General features: G+C 49.8%; 1 protein-coding gene across 2 annotated transcripts in view; it reads left to right on the top strand.

Moving 5' to 3' along the window:
- Positions 1 to 18505, top strand: part of RMDN2 (regulator of microtubule dynamics 2) — a 726737-nt gene that overhangs the window by 243404 nt on the left and 464828 nt on the right. The window contains exon 4 of one of the 2 annotated variants that reach the window (XM_086926853.1): positions 2139 to 2241. In XM_086926853.1, coding sequence (XP_086782979.1) covers positions 2139 to 2241 — 103 coding nt within the window. Of the gene's footprint in view, positions 1 to 2135; positions 2242 to 18505 lie in introns of both variants that reach the window. The other variant, XM_086926852.1, reaches the window with a different exon arrangement.

Genomic DNA, 18505 nt, shown 5'->3' with positions numbered 1-18505 from the left:
CCCCAACCACCCCCCACCCTGCACCCCTGCATTAGACTAAAAGCCACCCCAACTAGCAGTGTGCCTGTCGCCCCTGAAACTAACCTACAAGAAGCCCCCAGAGGAGAAAGGAGACATCCTATCCCCCCCCCGTTACCCTCCTTCTCAAGAAGTTCAGAAGTAATAAGAAAAAGAATCAATGTCCAAGTTCGATGCCAACCGCAGCAACCCCCCCAGATAGAAAGTCACAGGCAGAAAGTTCATTCCTGGGAACCTGGGCCTCCTGCTGCACCTTCCGTCTGGTCCTCCGGATCGGTCCGACGTTGAGGCAAAGTGTCCAACCAGTCCCCTGCCGCATCTGGAAGATCAAAAAACATTGTCCGGTTGCCATGTTCGATTCGAAGTTTTGCAGGATAAAGCATGGAGTACCGCATCCCCATCTCCCTAAGCCGCCGCTTCACACCCATAAAACTTTGCCGGCGTTTCTGGACAGCCTGTGTAAAGTCAGGGAAAAAGTTAATATCAGCGTTCTGAAATCGCAGCGGGCCACCGCTCCTCGACGCCTGCAAAATGGCGTCTCGGTCCCGATAGTTAAAAAGTCTCGCAATGATGGGGCGAGGGGATGCACCCGACTTTGGTTGTCCGCCCGGCAGCCTGTGCGCTCTCTCGACTGAAAAGAACTTGCTCAATCCGCCCGGTGCCAAGTTCTTAACCACCAGTTCTTCCACGAACAAGTCCACTGACCCATCCTCGGCTCCCTCCGGCACACCCGTAATGCGGACGTTCTGGCACCGGGCCCGTCCCTCAAAATCGTCAAGCCGGCGAGCAAGCGCCCCATTAGCCGCCTTCAGGTCCCGTACCTCGGTCTGTACATCCGACATGTCGTTAGTCAAACTCGACGTTTTGATGTCGAGCGACTTCACTCTGTCGTCCGTCTTGCCGAGGTCGGCTCTAATGAGATTGAGTTCGATCTTAAGGGTATCCACTTTGCTGGACAGCGCCTCGTGTTGGCTATGCATCTCAGCCTTCACACCAGCAATGGCTCCCATCACGTCCCGGAGTGTGAATTCAGGATCTTCAGGGGACATGTCTCGTTGCGGGTCTTTAGTGTGGCCCGCCGTGCCCGGCGATCCCTTTGAATGGGAAAACCGTTCCGGGATGGTAGATTGGGACTGGGTCGGCTTCCTGCTGACCCTCGGAGGTTTCCCTTTGTCCGGATCTCCTCTGCCCCCCATGTTGAGTAGTGAGGGCAGGATAGTCCAAGGGAGGGGCAGGCCACCAATAGCACCTCCACTCGATGCGAGACACACAATACAAAGCGCCTCCAGTACGACAAGAGGAAAGTTATGAAGGAGACCGCCCGGGCCAGCTGGTCCAACAAGTGTGGCAGGCCCGCACGGGGTGTCCCGAGGCAGGCCACTTCTCGGTCCCAACAATACCAGTCAATGACGTCGGTAGTGCCCGCCAACTTCACGACGGCATAATTCGGTCCAGGAAGCTTGGATCTTCAGTCTGAGACCGGGCGCCGCTTCAGCACCGACTTCGCCGTTGATTCCCACCGTCGTGGGACAGGATAGATAGCAGGATCAGTGCGGAGGATCGGAGGGTCTTCGGAGCTCCGAGCTCACGCGGCCATCTTGGTTGCCCGCGAAGCTCCTCCCTCTCCCACACAGCTTTTAATGCCAATTAATAAACACATCTAAAAATAAATACCCTTGATTTGTCTTTTCGTGTTCCCCTTTGTATTAATGTTGCCAGCGAAGTTCATGTCAAATTTGACCCCAGAAAACCACCCGGGGAGTACCACCACTACCCTCTTTTTGACTGACCTTGTCATGGAATATGCTTATTCTTAGTAGTTTCAGAGATCTGTGTCATGCCGGGTACAGTACTAAAGAGGCATAACTGTGGAAGTGGCAGTCAAACCTTAACATTCCCTCTGTACCTACAGAATCTTGCCAGAGCCATAAGAATTCTGAACACTTTGTTATCACGTGGAAAACAGTTTCTGACTCTCTGGGATGGGTCATATTTTACGCCATGTGAGCTTACTACAAAGGTTATGCCTGGAAATAAATGCAGCAGTTTTTTTCCGGACAAATGTTGTATTATTTTAATTAAACCACATACAATAATGAATCGTTTTTTTCTTTCAGCAGTATGGAAATGAAGTTAAGTATCTTTGGCGACTGGCGCGAGCTCATGGTGATATGTACGAAATGACTACAGATGTTGAAGAAAAGAAGAATTATGCTGCTAATGGTAAGGGCATAACGTTTATCATGTGAAAACCACATTTGAGGACGTGTGGTATTGAATAAACGTATTTTTTGTGATGTTTATGTCTAGGCCTCTAAGAGCACAAAAGGAATCAAATGTGTCCAAGATCTTTTGGAGACCCATGGGAGATTTCGAGATAAGCAACATATTGTCCGCAAACAGGGCAGGTGTCCTAGTGTTTGCGAGGGACAGAGCATCAGAACCATCACAGTCCAAAAAAGTTGCTAGGTTGTTGATAAAACGCAAAAAGAAGATTTGGGCAAGATACACCACTGTCTCACCCCCCACTTTGGACAGAAAAGGGCTCAGTCAATTCACCATCTGGCTACATCTTACTTAGGTGAAAATATTTTCATATAAGCGCATATTCACCCTCACCTGCCATAACTTGGAGCAGAAAACCAGGCCGGAAGCTGATCTGAGATCAACAGATAATACATAAAGCTGTTCCCGCCCTAATAAAACATATTTCCAATAAAGAAGCTGAAACCGAAGGACCTAATCTAGTGTACTTATCCATTCTCTAAACCCGCCCTGTAAGGGTGATATTGTCCAGGTCGCAGTTATCCATTCTAGAAGACTGTTCAGCACAACCCTTGAAACAAGTTTTTGACTACAATCAATTAAGTTAATAGGCCTATTATTGGCCAGGGTGTCCCGGGTTCCCTTTGCGCTGCAAAGGAAAAAGACCTTTTGGGAACGCATTGGCTTTTCAGCCAAGCACGTGGCAACGCGTGCACGTCAGGATATTCACTCGCGTGAGCCCGCGCACCACCTGGCAGCTCCCGCAAGTGAATCTCGCAGCCCCCCTCGTCCCCCGCGCGCGTCTCCCCCTGCTGCAGCGCGAGCTTTTTTTTCCAGAGGCGTGAGACTTATACTTTACTCTCGCAGCTGCAGTGAGAGCTTGTTTTGTTTATTTTACCCCGGCGAAGCTGACTTGCTACCTGGCGGCTTGGAACTGCACCATCCTGCAGTCTGTGATATTTCTCTTCGACTAAGAAACCCGACAACTCTCGGAGTTTAGCCGCGTTACAACTAGCGAATATTCCAACTCGTTTTTCAAAGCGGAACAGCGCCATCTAGCTGCCGGCGACTAGAGATCTTTTTAAAGCCTGTCTAATGCACCAGAGCATTTTTTAATTCGCTATGACAACCACGATTGAAATACAAACAACTACAAACCTAGAGGTATCAACTCTATCAATTGGCCCTGTATTCTATTTCGGCATTCTCCTCTAAAAATCAAAGAAGTTATCATCGATTCTTTTGCCATAGTTCCATCAACGACTCCTGAAGAAGGCAGTTCTTCTACTGCCGAAACGCGCGTCGAGTCCATTTAATATTTTGATAATAAGTGCAATTGTTGTTTCAGTAAAATACCTTTTTTTATATATAAATTGTCAAAACTAGCCAGGATTTACACCGTTACTATTATGTAATTGTTTTTTAATGAATGTATGTGATGTATTGTGTTCAAGAATTAAATATGTCATTGTTTTATTGTATCATATAGTTTGACTTATTAGTTGAGTCTCTATATGATTTTTACTTATGTCTAATTAAATATATATATTTTTTATATACACATTATCTCCCGACAATTCTTCTTCTCCATTGGTCCCAGCTTGTATGGTCACTTGTTTTGTAGATGGCCTAGGAATTTGAACTCATATTTGTTTATTTTACCTCCAGTGCATGGGTTTAAATTATCTTGTACACGAGGCCTGTAAGTAAATTGTCAAATTCGCATTGGTGCTGGCTGCCTCATTGATTAACATTTGGTTGGCATGGCAAGGGACAGACTTTCTCCACACACCTAGCAACAGGTAAAGTACACTACTATTTAAATTTAAAGAATCCGCCCGCCCTGAGGCAGTTCACGCACGGCCATGTTGGCGTATAAATAAACAGTGAGCCGCATTCTTTATTCCTTTCTCCGCCGCATAATGCCCGGTTTCCCTGAAATTCGCGAGCAACGAGGAGGGCCAGTTTCCATGTCGTTCTAAATATTATGGCTTTTTGTCTCAAAATGCGTGCCAGGAATGCAGCACTAAAGGCTTCTTGGCACTAAATGACCGGTAACACCGGTTAGCTATTGTTGTGGTGACGGTCTAGTTGTCAGAGGGCCGGAACCGGAAGGGAGTGCAGCGGAAGTGGAAGGCGGCCATCTTGTAGAGGCGCCGACCGTGGAGAAGTAAGACGTGCTTCCGGCGCTCCGGGGGAATAAAGCAAAACTTAAACCACACAGCGGCTCCTGTAGTCATTAAAGCGGGGCTCTTACAATGGCGACGAGGTATGAGACTGACCTGCGGCACCGTGGGTAGGAGGACGGAACTTCCGCACATCGCCGAAAAAAAAATTATACGGAGGGGAGGCGGAGTTACATTCCCTACCACGGGACTAGAAGCAAACCACCCCGGAGCGCGGCAGAGGACAGCGCACACACACAAGCACAAGTGGAGGTACTTGTAAGCGTACACCACGAGCAACAGGCTGAAATACTCGATTATCCGAGGTGCCCAAGAACAGAGCTGAGACACCAGAAGGGGAGTGACTAGCCAGGCACAGCGAGCCACGTGGGGCAACAGGCAGCAGCACACCGCGCAGCAAAGGACAGGGGTGCGGTCCCACATAATTTCGGCCCCCACCACGCCACGCTGGCGGGTCGGCAAGAACGAGGCGGAGGGTCAGTTACTGAAGGCAGGGGAGAACAGAAATCGCTCCCGGCTACGGAGGGTGCGTCAGGGGGCACAGCCAGTAGGGAGCGTGGCAGAGAAGACACAGACGCGAGACAGGCGCCAGGCAGCCCGCCCAACCGCGAGATCCCGGCACGAGCAGACCCCAGAGAGGACAGGAGAATGGCGTCACAATCCACGTCACTCACTCAAATGGTACCATTTCTCCCGAAAAGAGGGGAACCAGCTATGCCCTGGGAGGATTGGAAGAGGTACTTCCTAAACTATTTAGAGACACTAGAAGAGGAGAGTGAGGTGGCGTTATCAAGCCCGAGGAGGAAGAAGATTCTGTTACACAGCCTGGGTCCAGAGGGACTCCGAGTTTTGACACCATTGTCAAGGGGCAAAGGGACGGCGCCGACACTGATGTGTTAAGCCACGCCATTGAAGACCTAGACGCACACTACAGGCCCTTGGTGTGTGTAGCCATTGATAGACACAATTTCTTCCAGAGGTAACAAGAGGCCGGAGAGACGGTCGATGAGTATGTGGCCGCATTACAGAAGCTCGCACTGACATGTAAATTTGGTGCTCTCCATGATGAGCTAATAAGGGACAAAATCATAATGCACACGTCCAGCACACACGTCCAGGAAAAACTGTGGGTGAACGGTGATGCACCCCTGAAAGAGGTCTGGGCCTAGTTAAGAAGGCGGAGATGTCCAAGCGTTGCGCCCAAGCAGCCAGAAGAGATGCAGGTGGCACACAGACAGTCTGCAGAATCATGACGAACTACAAGGGCGAAAGAACTAAGTAGAAGGATCCACCAAAGGGCCAAGATAATAGAAGGAGCTCACAAGCCGGAGGTGCAACTCAAAGGACAGGAAGAGGAGGAAGACCAAGCTGTTACAGATGTGGCAGCACGTCGCATTTGGGAAACGACAAGGTATGCCCGGCGTTCAGGGCGAAATGTGCATACTGCAGCGTCTTCGGACATTATGAAAAGGTATGCCGCCAAAAGCCCAAGGGAGCCATGGTCAGATATGTAGACCAAGAACAACATGAAGAAGAAGAGAACCAGACAGAGGAAGAAGAACTGGAGGAAGTCCTCTACATTGATGCCCAGATATTGGATGTGGAAGGCACAGAGTCGGACAAACCCAGGCTGAACATGCACATTGGAGGAGTGCCCATTGAGATAATCGCGGACAGCGGAGCCCCCATCACCATTATACAAAGGCAAGCGTGGGAAGAGAAATTCGGGACGAAAGTAAGGGAGGAGCTGCGTCCCATGGATATACGACCCGTCACGTACACGGGGCAGAGAATACCTATGCTAGGTTACTGTCTACTGATTTTTGAGTTCAGAGGAAGACAAGCAAACTGCAAACTATACATTGCGGAGAAAGGGCCATCGGTGCTCAGTTGGAAGTTCCAAGGAGCACTAGGAATACTATTGAACCCGGGAGGAGTAGAAAAGGTGATGCTGATGGACATGGAAGGAAGCAGCGACAACGAAGCATGGCGCAGGGAATACCCCAAGGTATTCAATGGACAGATAGGTGAATTGGCCAAATACAAACACCTTATCAAATTGAAGGAGGGAGCCAAACAGGTCATACACAAGGTGAGGAACATCCCCTTCCGATGCCGGGAAGCAGTCCAGGCAGAACTTGACCGACTAGAAAAAGGTGAAGTGATACAGGCGATTGAGAGCGCAGAGTGGCTCTCGCCTTTGGTAGTAGCTCAGAAGCCTAATGGGAAGGTGAGGCTGTGTGTCGACCTCGGGGAACTAAACAAAAACATCGTGGTCGATAAGTTTCCTCTTCCCCGTATCAATGAGATGTTGGCCAAAACGAAGGGCATCAAGTGGTTCTCTACGGTGGATCTGTCTTCAGCCTACCACCAGGTGAAGCTCCATCCATCATGTAGTCACCTCACATCTTTTATCACGCCCTTCAGTTGCTACAAGTTTGTCAGGATGCCATTTGGGCTGGCATCGGCAGCCGCAGTATTTCAAAAACTTATGCATAGACTCTTCCGGAAGGTGGAAGGTGTCCAATTCTTTCAGGACGACATCCTGATCATGGGAGCGTCCAAACAAGAACACAACGAGAAGCTGCACAAGGTACTACGCACGTTACAGGAGAACGGGTTGACGGCGGAGTGGTCAAAGTGCAAATTCCGGGTACCGTCAGTGACCTACCTCGGTCATGAAGTGAGTGAGAGAGGCATTGAGCCAAAGAGAGCCAACATGCAAGCGATATTGGATGCGCCAGCCCCGGGAAAGAAGGAGGACGTCAGGTCATTCCTGGGGATGGCTGAGTATTAAAGCAAATTCATTCCCAACTTCGCCACTAAGACACACTGCCTGCGCCAGCTACTTAAAGAAAGGAACGGTTTCAAATGGAATAAGGAAGAGCAGGAGGAATTTGACAGGTTGAAACAGGAAATGAGTGAAACCATATCCCTGAAAGGGTTTGATCCAGACGCAGACTCCATTCTCACCACTGATGCCAGTGACCGTGGTCTGGGGGCAGTGTTAATGCAGAGATCAGGAAAGGGAGAGACATCGACAGTCAGCTTTGCCTCAAGGTCTTTGGCGCCCAACGAAGAGAAATTTAGCGTCATCGAAAAAGAGATGCTAGCAGTGGTATGGGCGATGGAACGTTTTAGGCAGTATCTCTGGGGTGCAAAATTTCTGGTAAGAACAGACCACAAACCCCTGATAAAGGTGTTGACCTCTAATGGCCATGCCATTGCTACGCCAAGGATTGCGCTTGCTAGACTTCGTGTACGAGGTAGAGCACATACCGGGGCCACAGAACAAGGTGGCTGACTTCCTGAGTTGAGCAGCGGCCAAGGAGGAAGCAGGCAAGCAAACGACCCCGAAATGGGATGGGTATGTGGTGGCTACCATACCGGATATGGAGGAGGTGATCAGTGCACAAGAGTGGGAAGAGGCCTACAAATCAGGTGAAGATCTGGAAGCGATAAAAGGGCACGTTGTCCATGGATGGCCTGAGAAGAGACACGTCAAGGAAACATTGAGGAGATTCTGGGAAGTAAGAGACAAGATGTCACTGGGGGAGAATCCCTTGTTCCTTCTAAGAGGCGACAAAGTGGTTCCTCCTCGAGGAATAATAGATCACTTGCTGGCCCTGTTGCATGAAGGACACCAGGGGATCACCAAGACCAAAGCCCTGGCTCGGCAAGCTTACTGGTGGCCAGCCATCGATGCACAAGTTGAACGATATGTAAGGCAATGTGAGTCCTGTGCCAAAGCGGACAAATCCCAAAGCATGCTGAGGCCACCGTTAGGAAAGTTCCCGGTGCCGGATGGACCATGGGAGATGGTGTCTGTCGACATCATGGGACCCATTCTCAACATGGAAGGAATACAAAAGTACGCCATTGTGTTAATTGACAAATATTCCAAGTGGCCAGAGGTGGAAGTGAAGGAAGCTGTAGATACCAAGACGGTGATAACCTTTTTGAGAGACATATTCCTCAAGGAAGGGATTCCAAAAATTATCACGTGTGACAACGGGCCGCAGTTTACATCAGTGAAATGGGAGGCCTTTGTATCCAGGAATGGCATAGAGGTCAAGCATACTCCCATATATCACCCTGCAGGGAATGGACAAGTGGAGCGTTTTAACAGGGTGATTATGGGCACCATTCAAGCGGCTATAAATGATGGACTGGACTGGGAGAAGGAGTTGCCTAAGATGTTGTGGGCCTACCGCATCACACCAGGCTGCACGGGGTACAGCCCGTTCAAAGTACTGAGAGGGAGAGAGCCCTTTACAAAGGACAATGCAGCGTGGAGTAAGATGGTGGTGCAGAGTAAATGGTCATCCGCTGTGGTCAGGAGAAATTTGGAGAAGGCACAAGAGACATACACAGAACATTTCAATAAGAGACATAATGTACAAGGTGTGTCACTGGAGAAGGGCGATTGGGTAAGAGTGAAGGTGGCGAACCTCAAAAGAAAGGTAGAAAGCAAATTCACACCGCCCTTACAAGTCCTAGAGCCCTACGCTAGGTCAGCGTTGCTCAGCGATGGCAAGGTGTGGTCGCAGGACAGAATGGCGAAGTGCAGCAAAATTTTGAAGTGGGGAGCGGAGACAGATGAAGAGATAGAGAACGTAGTGAGGGGCTAAGAAAAAAGTTGTGGAAGGAGAATGGAGCAAGTGGAAGATTGTACGCAGCAAGTAGATGAAGGAGCAGTCGGAGAGAAAGAGGAAGTCAGAGAAACCGGTGGAGCAAATGGCAGGAGCAGGAAAGAAACTGAAGGAAAAGGGACGGGAAGTACCTGTGAAAGAACAGGGACCGGTGGTCGGTTGTCGGAGGTACAAGGAAGTGAACAAGGAGAAGGAGTGATGAAGACGAGAGCAGGAAGAACAATAAGAATTCCTGAGAGATTCAAGGACTTTGAAATGGACAGCAAGTAAGAGTGTGTAATTCAGTTATTGTGGTTGCATAAAGGGGGGAGATTTGTGGTGACGGTCTAGTTGTCAGAGGGCCGGAACCGGAAGGGAGCGCAGCGGAAGCGGAAGGCGGCCATCTTGTAGAGGCGCCGACCGTGGAGGAGTAAGACGTGATCCCGGCGCTCCGGGGGAATAAAGCAAAACTTAAACCACACTGCGGCTCCTGTAGTCATTAAAGCGGGGTTCTTACAATTGTGTGGTATGCCATTTGGTGCTTGGTCAGCATGCACCGCTTTTTCTCCAATTACCAGTACTATTCGTATTGTTGTGTTGAACATGCTGTGCAAATAGTGAGTTTTGTGCAGGTGGCATTGTGGCGGCTTTGTGCACATAACGTTCATTGTGGTGTGCGTACAGATGTGTGCATTTTCGGACACTAACGTGCATCTAAATCGCCACGATTAGTACAATCCTCTTGCACTAGAGCGCCTACGTTTACATGATGCTACTGCTCTGTAAGCGCGCGACAAAGAACGAATATGTCTTTACCGCTCAGTATCTGTCGAAGTAGTACACGCTATATAATAGAATACAATAGCGCCTAGTGCCACATGCAGCCGTCTCTTGGCGCTGGATTGGACACAGTTGAGTTTTGTTCTGGTGCAGCTGGCGCCATACACAGATATGGTGCATGTTTTTTTTCTTCAGATTTATATAGCACAAAGTCGACCCGAAGGTATTGGAGCGCTTCACATGAGCAGCAGTTATGTTACACATTGAAACAGTAATTTCTGGTAAGCACGGGGAGATTAAGTTATTTTCCCACAATCACAGGATTCTGAGCTGACGCTGAGGCTTGAACCTGGCTCCCCAGCTCCTAAGTCGGCAGCTCTGGCTATAAGGCCACAACCTCTCCCATGAGTTGTTGTGTCTGGCACCATTATAGCGGTCAGCATCACCGACAGCCACCTCTTGGCACTGATATGTTACTGAATGGTTATGTTTGATACCTAATATAGCGCCCATCGCTCCCGACATGCGGCTCTAGGCGCTGGCAGCTGGCGATGTGGACATATGGTACTGAAATGGTATGTCTGGTACTTGTATAGCTCACTGTGCAGCCCACAGCCTCCTCTCGACGCTGGTTGTTGGAGAGTGTTTTATTTTGGCGCAAGATTGTTGCTAACAATAGTGGTTGGGGAGGAGGCGGGACACCAGGGCGAGGCCCCCGGAAGGAATCCCAACCGGAAGTACTGAGACTTCACCTGATACAAGAGGCCGGCAGGTTACAGCAGGGTAGAGCTGCTTTTACTACCAGAAAGGGTGATGCAACGCCCGGGGAGAGGTACTATTGTTCCAGGGCAAAACTCACACACTACACTACACCCTCTCACGGGGCCAGACTACACACTACCAGGAAAGTGATGCCACGTACACACCACCCTCTCATGGTGCCAGACTGCACACCTCCAGGGGAAAGATGCCATGTACACACTTGCCTCTCGCGTTGCCAGACTGCACAACAACCGTGAAATGATGCCGTGTTGCCAGGGCAAATGTGCCAGAATACTTAAGACCTCCTTAAAATACCTGGTGATGTGCAGTCACCACAATAGCACAAGCAGTAGTACCAAGTGCCACACCATCCATTAGAGAGACAACGCAGTGTTTACAAGGCTACCCCAGCAGAGAAAGCAGTCCCACACTGCACAACACCCTCCCACAGTGCCAAACTGCACATCACCAGCAAGGAGAGGCCTCCGCACTCGTGCAAGCAGTGGTACACAGTGCCACACCATCCGCATTAGAGACTGTCCCACATCTCAGAGTTACAAGGCTGCTGAGCACAGACAGCAGTGCCACACTACACTACACAACACACTACACAACACCCCAACTACAAGGGAGGCTACGAGGGCAAGTGCTCCCTTAACAACACAATGCCGGGGCACTGTTCCCCCAACCTGACAAAGGTTGGAGGAAAAGGCCTCAGCACAGTCAGTGGTGCCAAGCGGTTACAGTAGTGCACCAGTCACCCTACGACACAAAGGCTGTGTAGTCACAAGAGGGGCGGGTGGTGGGACTGCTAATGGGCACACGCCCCACTGTCACTGGGACGGGTGGCTGCTCGCCTAGTGCACCAGTCTTGCATGTAGGTCCACTCCCTCAGCCCATCTCACCAGGAGTGCCTACTCAGACCCTTCCAGCCCTCTACTTGCACTACTGCCCTTTCATAGGGTCGCTGCTCCCATAATTAACACCTTTAGGTTCTGCTGGTACTACTGCTGCAAATTACAACCAGACTTCACCAGTTCAGCTGTGTTTACTGGACAGCATCCTTTCATAAAGTGATCTTGTGCAAAGGGATCCTCCAAAGGGGATCGTGGAAGACAACAAATGTAACCCTCGTCATCCGTCCCGCCACCTGCCAAATAACCAACTCCAGTAGACTCCAGGCCAATGACTAGGCTGAGACCTGGCGCCACCCAGGCACACGGTGTGAGGCTTTCTTTAGCGCTGGTCTGACATGGGCGGCTTTGCAGCACTTACAGAAACCGAACAACAAATGGCCTGATGCAGAGGGGTACTGTGGAGGTAAAACGGGTAAAACGGACTGTCACTAATAGCCTCTGGTCCAAACTGGGACAGTAAAAGTGTTGGTGGAACAAGGGTACGCTGTGCTGCTGGGGTAGAGCCCTACGGCCACTAAAGGCTTCTTGGCACTAAATGACCAGTAACACGGGTTAGCCATTGTGCGGATGCCATTTGGCGCTGGGTCAGCATGCACCCCTTTTTCTCCAATTACCAGTACTATTCATCTTGTTGTGGTGAAAATGCTGGGCAAATAGTTCGTTTTGTGCAGGCGGCACTGGCGAATTTGTGCTCATAACGTTCATTGTGGTGTCCATACAGACGTGTGCATTTTTGGACACTAACGTGCATCTGATATGTTGCTGTGGTTAGTGCATCCCCCAGTTCCAGTGCCGCCCTAGCATACGGTAACCGTGTGATCCGTGTGACCCTCGCCTCACCTCTCCTCTCTGCTGGAGTCCCAGTGCCTCCCTAGCACATGGTGCGATCCATTGACCCACATCTGCCTGCTGGTGCCCCAGCGCCTCCCTGGCAGACGGTGTGAAAAAAAGCCCTGGGGAGTTGGTGGTCCACATAATTAGGCATGCCCCCAGGACCTGGCCCACCCGGGGGCTTAATTACAACAAAGCACAGGAGCCTGCACTTCATTTTCAGGTCTTGCCTTCGCAACGCGCATGTGGTGCCAAGGAAAAAGACCTTTTCCGATCGCTTAGGTTTTTCAGCCAAGCATGTGCACGCGTTCCATTGCCTTCAATGGCAACGTGTGCACATGTGGCGATTGACTCGCGGGAGCCAGCGGCCGCCACCATATGCTATCAATTATCGCGGCGCTAGCCGCTGGTTCCCGCAAGTCAATCATGCAGGCCTCCCCTCCACCACCCTCCAACTAGCTCTTATCTGTACACTACTCTTCTAATCCCTCGGTATCTCACAGGCTCACCCCCCTGTTCCCCAACGCCATTCACAGCTTTCAATTGATTACTTTCCCTCCAGACTTGACTGTCATCAGTCCTTCCCCCGGACTCTCATGTCCTCGTTTTCCAGCCCGGTCTTTTAATTACTTCCTTCCATTTCCGTCACTTCTCCTTTGTGGGGGTTTCATCTGCCCCCTTTTTTCGAGCCCTCACCTGTCCATACACGTGGATGCCCAGTTAGTAGTCAATAAAGAGCAAGCATTGGCATAGCCAATAGGTCTTGCCTTTGAGACCTTGTAAGTAAAAATAAAAACTGAAGTGTAAGACTGCATCCTAAATACGAAGTAAATGTACACGTCAAGTCTTATACTTCAGTTTTTTTTTTTACTTACAAGCTCCCAAAGGCGAGACCTGTTGGCTAAGCCAATGCTTATGGAAGATTGAAATAACCTCAGCCCCAGCCCAAGTTGGGGGGAATGGAAGCACCCCTCATTATAGCACTGAAAACAAAAGAAAAATATTGGCCCCCACTCACCAGTTACCCACCTCTAGCTGAGGCTGCTCTGTTAGTATCAAAAGATCATCGATTCCCCCAGCAACTCAACTATACATGCTGCCAATATCTCTGCTGATGTTTGGATGGATGGTTAATTAAAGTACATTCTGCAGGAGGAATAACCTATTGAAAGAATAATGCAAAAAACTAGCCAAAAGTTCAGTCCCATGATGGAGTGAGTGCCTTATCCGTATGATTTAACCCAGATCTATTGACTGGGGGTGAATGTTTAATTTGCTCGGCATTCCGTCCATCATCTGTGTGTCTTTTGCGTTCTCATTCTAAGTGCGCTGGATATGCACAGAGGTGGGTCCTGGACACACTGTGCCATTGGATTCAAGCTAGCCTGGCTGGTGAGGGGTGATGCCCCGAAACCGGTCCCAGGATGCTTGATTCCAGTCCAGAGAGGACCCTGCTTGGCAGTTCTGTCTGGACTGTTCCCATGAGGCACAGGGTCAAGACTGATTTGCATATGGCTGGGTATAAACTGGGGTGGCATGGTGAGCAAAAGAATGATGGATTTGACCCAGATCTCTTGACTGGGTGTGAATGTTTTGATTTGTTTTGCATTCTGTCCATCAATTGTATGTCTTTTGTTGTCAACCAGGAGTTAGGCCCACAAAACCATCACTCCAGGCCTCCACATTCAAAATTAACCTTGGCGCATTAACTGCCACTACACTGGACGGGGGATCCAAAAGGCTGCAAACCTTCAAGAAGAGGATGTTCCCTTAAACCAGCCTGGTACTTCAGTCGGTGAACATTACATGCCTCTTAGACCGATACTTCCATATCATCTGAGACCCGTTGAGCAAGTACTGCCTATGGTCTTGGAGCCATACTCTCTCAAGCAATTGCTGATGGGAGCGAAGCAGCCAAGTTCACCTTAAGATGTGGTCTGGATATGACCGACTCGCTGGGACGAGCAATTTCATCGTCGGTGGCTCTTCTGCGCCATGCCTGGCTGAGAACCACTCGCTCTTCATAGGATGTCCAGACATCGCCCAGCCTTTGATGGCTCTCTGTTGTTTGGTGAGAAGGTGGACTCTGCCATTTAGCGAAGGACAGCAGAGCTATGGCCAGGTCCTTGAGCCTTTTCATGGCCCCACGCCAAACCAAGTCTGCCTTCTTCCCCTTTCGTTGTCACAGAAGGAAGCGTCTTACAACCGCGTCTGTACATGCCCAGCCAGCAACCTTCACAATCTTTTCATGGCTGAGGACACAGTTCCTACAGACCACATGGGAGAGGAAGCAAGAGGTTCAGTCAGTCCACCACCCTCCCCGGCAGTCAATGCTTCTTAAGCCCTTTAGAATACCCTTTGACCATCAAAGGCATCCAAACCGAGGACAGGGGAACAGGATATGCCATCACGTGTACCACTGGAGGTAAATAACATCCAACAGTTGGATTTTGTATCTCGTCCAAAGGGGCTACTCCTACCCCTCTGTCACCACGTCCCCACTCAACTTTCTGGGTCTCACTATCAATATGCCGAAGTCACTTCTGACCCCTTCTTAGAAGCTCCCTTTCATCTTAACTGTTCTGGATACAGTGCAGTTTTGGGCCTATCCTCCCGAGCGTCGAGTCCAGAATATTCAGGCTATGATGCTGATGTTTCAGCCTCTATCCTAGATAAGCGAGACGATCTCTGAGTCTGTTGGGCCTCATGGCCTCCTGCATCCCTATTGTAACACATGGCCGTCTTGCATTACTCTCTGCAGTTTGACCCGAAGGTCTAGTGGACACAGCATCAGGGAAATCTCTCAGACATGGTCAAGATCTCAGAGGGAACCACAAAAGGCCTGCAGCGGTGGCTAATGAGCTGCAGTTGGGTCAGTGGCGGACCTCTCTCCCTTCCCCACCCAGAGCTGACTGTGGTGACCAAAGCATCACTTCTGGGCTGGGGTGACCTTCTAGGAGAGGTAGAGATCAGAGGACTCTGGTCTCCGGTGGAAGCCGGACTCCACATCAGCCTAATGGAGCTCGGAGTGATTCGACTTGCATTGAATGCTTTCCTTTCTTCAATCAGAAGATTACTGTTTCAGGTGTTCAAAGACAATACCACGGCCATGTGGAACTGCAACAAACCGGGTCGGGTGGGTTGGTGTTGTGGACCTTTTCTCAAGAGGCTTTGCACCTCTGGACATGCCTGGTACATCAGGGCATATCCCTGATGGTGCACACCTGTCAGGCTCTATGTACGCCAGGGAAGACTAACTCAGTCATCGATGCCTAGTGGATCACGAATGGCGGGTCAATCTGGAGGTGGCGCTAGGTCTCTTCCAAGAATAGGAAGAACCTTGGTTTGACCAGTTCACTCCGTCGAACGCACAATGCCAGCAGTTTTGCACGCTGAAGTTGCCGAGGCGGCTCTCGCTTTGAGACGCTTTTCATCTTGAGAGAAGCTCAGGCCTCCTCTATGCCTTTCTGCCAATACAACGCCTGCCCAGTTCTCAAGAAGATCAAGAACGACCAAGCCCAAGTCATTCATTTGGGTCGAGGTTGCGCATGGAGAGTCTGGTATCATAAGATGTTGACCATGTGCATGTGTTCTCCGATCAGGCTGCTTCTTCGGGAGGATCTTCTGTCTCAGCAACAGGGGAGGGTTTTGCACCTGAACCAGAGAATACTTCACATTCATGCATGGAGATTGAGCTTCAACTGTTGACAACTTTCAGCCTTCCGCTGGAAGTCTGCAATGTTATCTTGGCAGCAGGCTTCCCTCCACCAAGATGGTATACGCCTGCTTTTGGAGCAAGTTCGAGGCATGGTGTGCAGATAAACCAGTTGACCCCCTATCTGCACCCCTTCCCCAAGTTCTTTTGTTTATTCTTACTCTAGCATAGCAGGGCTTTACTTTGGACACCTTTAAAGGCTATCATTCTGCCATCTCTGCATTTCTGTGATAACCAGATCAATCATCCCTGTTCAAGTCCCCTATTGTACATAGGTTTTTGAAAGGTCTCCAAAAAATATATTCCCACCTTCAACCTTCATCATGACTCAGTGGGACTTTAAATAGGTCCTGACGTTTCTGATGTGCGCTCCTTTCCATCCATTACACAACTGCCCTCTCATGCTCCTCACTATAAAAACATCCTTTCGAGTGGCAGTACCAGTGCATGGAGGGTCAGTGAGCTACAGGCTTTGTCATCTCAGCTTCCATACCTTACCATCTACCCAGACAAGCTGGTTTTTCGGACTGAAGCATCCTTCCTAACAAAGGTGATCACTTCTTTCATGTAGTCGAGTAAATCACCCTGCCTATTTTATGCTCTGCCTCACCCCTCTAAAGAAGAAGAGGATACTTCATTGTCTGAACCTACCTTGACCACACAAAAGAGGTCGGGGTGGACGATCAACTCTTTGTGGAGTACTTCAGAGCCAAAAAAACACAGGCAGTGCAGAAACTGACCATCGCATGATGGATAGTGCTCTGCATCAAAATCTGCTACGCATTTGCCGAAAACTAACCTCTTGAAAGTTTGCGAGCTTCTTCTACTAGGGCCGAGGCTGCGACCACTGCGTTAGCTCACGGATTACCCATCCTGGATAACTGTCAGGCAGCAATGTGGACGTGCCCCGAAAAATGTTTACGAATCACTACGGTCTTTACTGTCAGGCCCGTTGAGACAGGCACTTTGCCTGTTCAGTCCTACAGGAATTTCTAGTGTAATCCATGTCTCAGTCCCATTTCTGGGGAGGTATTGCTTCGGTATCTTTGGCAAACGACCCCGAAATGGGATGGGTATGTGGTGGCTACCATACCGGATATGGAGGAGGTGATCAGTGCACAAGAGTGGGAAGAGGCCTACAAATCAGGTGAAGATCTGGAAGCGATAAAAAGGCACGTTGTCCATGGATGGCCTGAGAAGAGACACGTCAAGGAAACATTGAGGAGATTCTGGGAAGTAAGAGACAAGATGTCACTGGGGGAGAATCCCTTGTTCCTTCTAAGAGGCGACAAAGTGGTTCCTCCTCGAGGAATAATAGATCACTTGCTGGCCCTGCTGCATGAAGGACACCAGGGGATCACCAAGACCAAAGCCCTGGCTCGGCAAGCTTACTGGTGGCCAGCCATCGATGCACAAGTTGAACGATATGTAAGGCAATGCGAGTCCTGTGCCAAAGCGGACAAATCCCAAAGCATGCTGAGGCCACCGTTAGGAAAGTTCCCGGTGCCGGATGGACCATGGGAGATGGTGTCTGTCGACATCATGGGACCCATTCTCAACATGGAAGGAATACAAAAGTACGCCATTGTGTTAATTGACAAATATTCCAAGTGGCCAGAGGTGGAAGTGAAGGAAGCTGTAGATACCAAGACGGTGATAACCTTTTTGAGAGACATATTCCTCAAGGAAGGGATTCCAAAAATTATCACGTGTGACAACGGGCCGCAGTTTACATCAGTGAAATGGGAGGCCTTTGTATCCAGGAATGGCATAGAGGTCAAGCATACTCCCATATATCACCCTGCAGGGAATGGACAAGTGGAGCGTTTTAACAGGGTGATTATGGGCACCATTCAAGCGGCTATAAATGATGGACTGGACTGGGAGAAGGAGTTGCCTAAGATGTTGTGGGCCTACCGCATCACACCAGGCTGCACGGGGTACAGCCCGTTCAAAGTACTGAGAGGGAGAGAGCCCTTTACAAAGGACAATGCAGCGTGGAGTAAGATGGTGGTGCAGAGTAAATGGTCATCCGCTGTGGTCAGGAGAAATTTGGAGAAGGCACAAGAGACATACACAGAACATTTCAATAAGAGACATAATGTACAAGGTGTGTCACTGGAGAAGGGCGATTGGGTAAGAGTGAAGGTGGCGAACCTCAAAAGAAAGGTAGAAAGCAAATTCACACCGCCCTTACAAGTCCTAGAGCCCTACGCTAGGTCAGCGTTGCTCAGCGATGGCAAGGTGTGGTCGCAGGACAGAATGGCGAAGTGCAGCAAAATCTTGAAGTGGGGAGCGGAGACAGATGAAGAGATAGAGAACGTAGTGAGGGGCTAAGAAAAAAGTTGTGGAAGGAGAATGGAGCAAGTGGAAGATTGTACGCAGCAAGTAGATGAAGGA

The sequence above is a fragment of the Lissotriton vulgaris genome, chromosome 6 (genome assembly GCF_964263255.1).
Source record: "Lissotriton vulgaris chromosome 6, aLisVul1.2, whole genome shotgun sequence".
Lineage (NCBI taxonomy): Eukaryota > Metazoa > Chordata > Amphibia > Caudata > Salamandridae > Lissotriton > Lissotriton vulgaris.
Note: the sequence above shows the minus strand (reverse complement) of the source record. Positions and strands in the feature narration are given on the sequence as shown.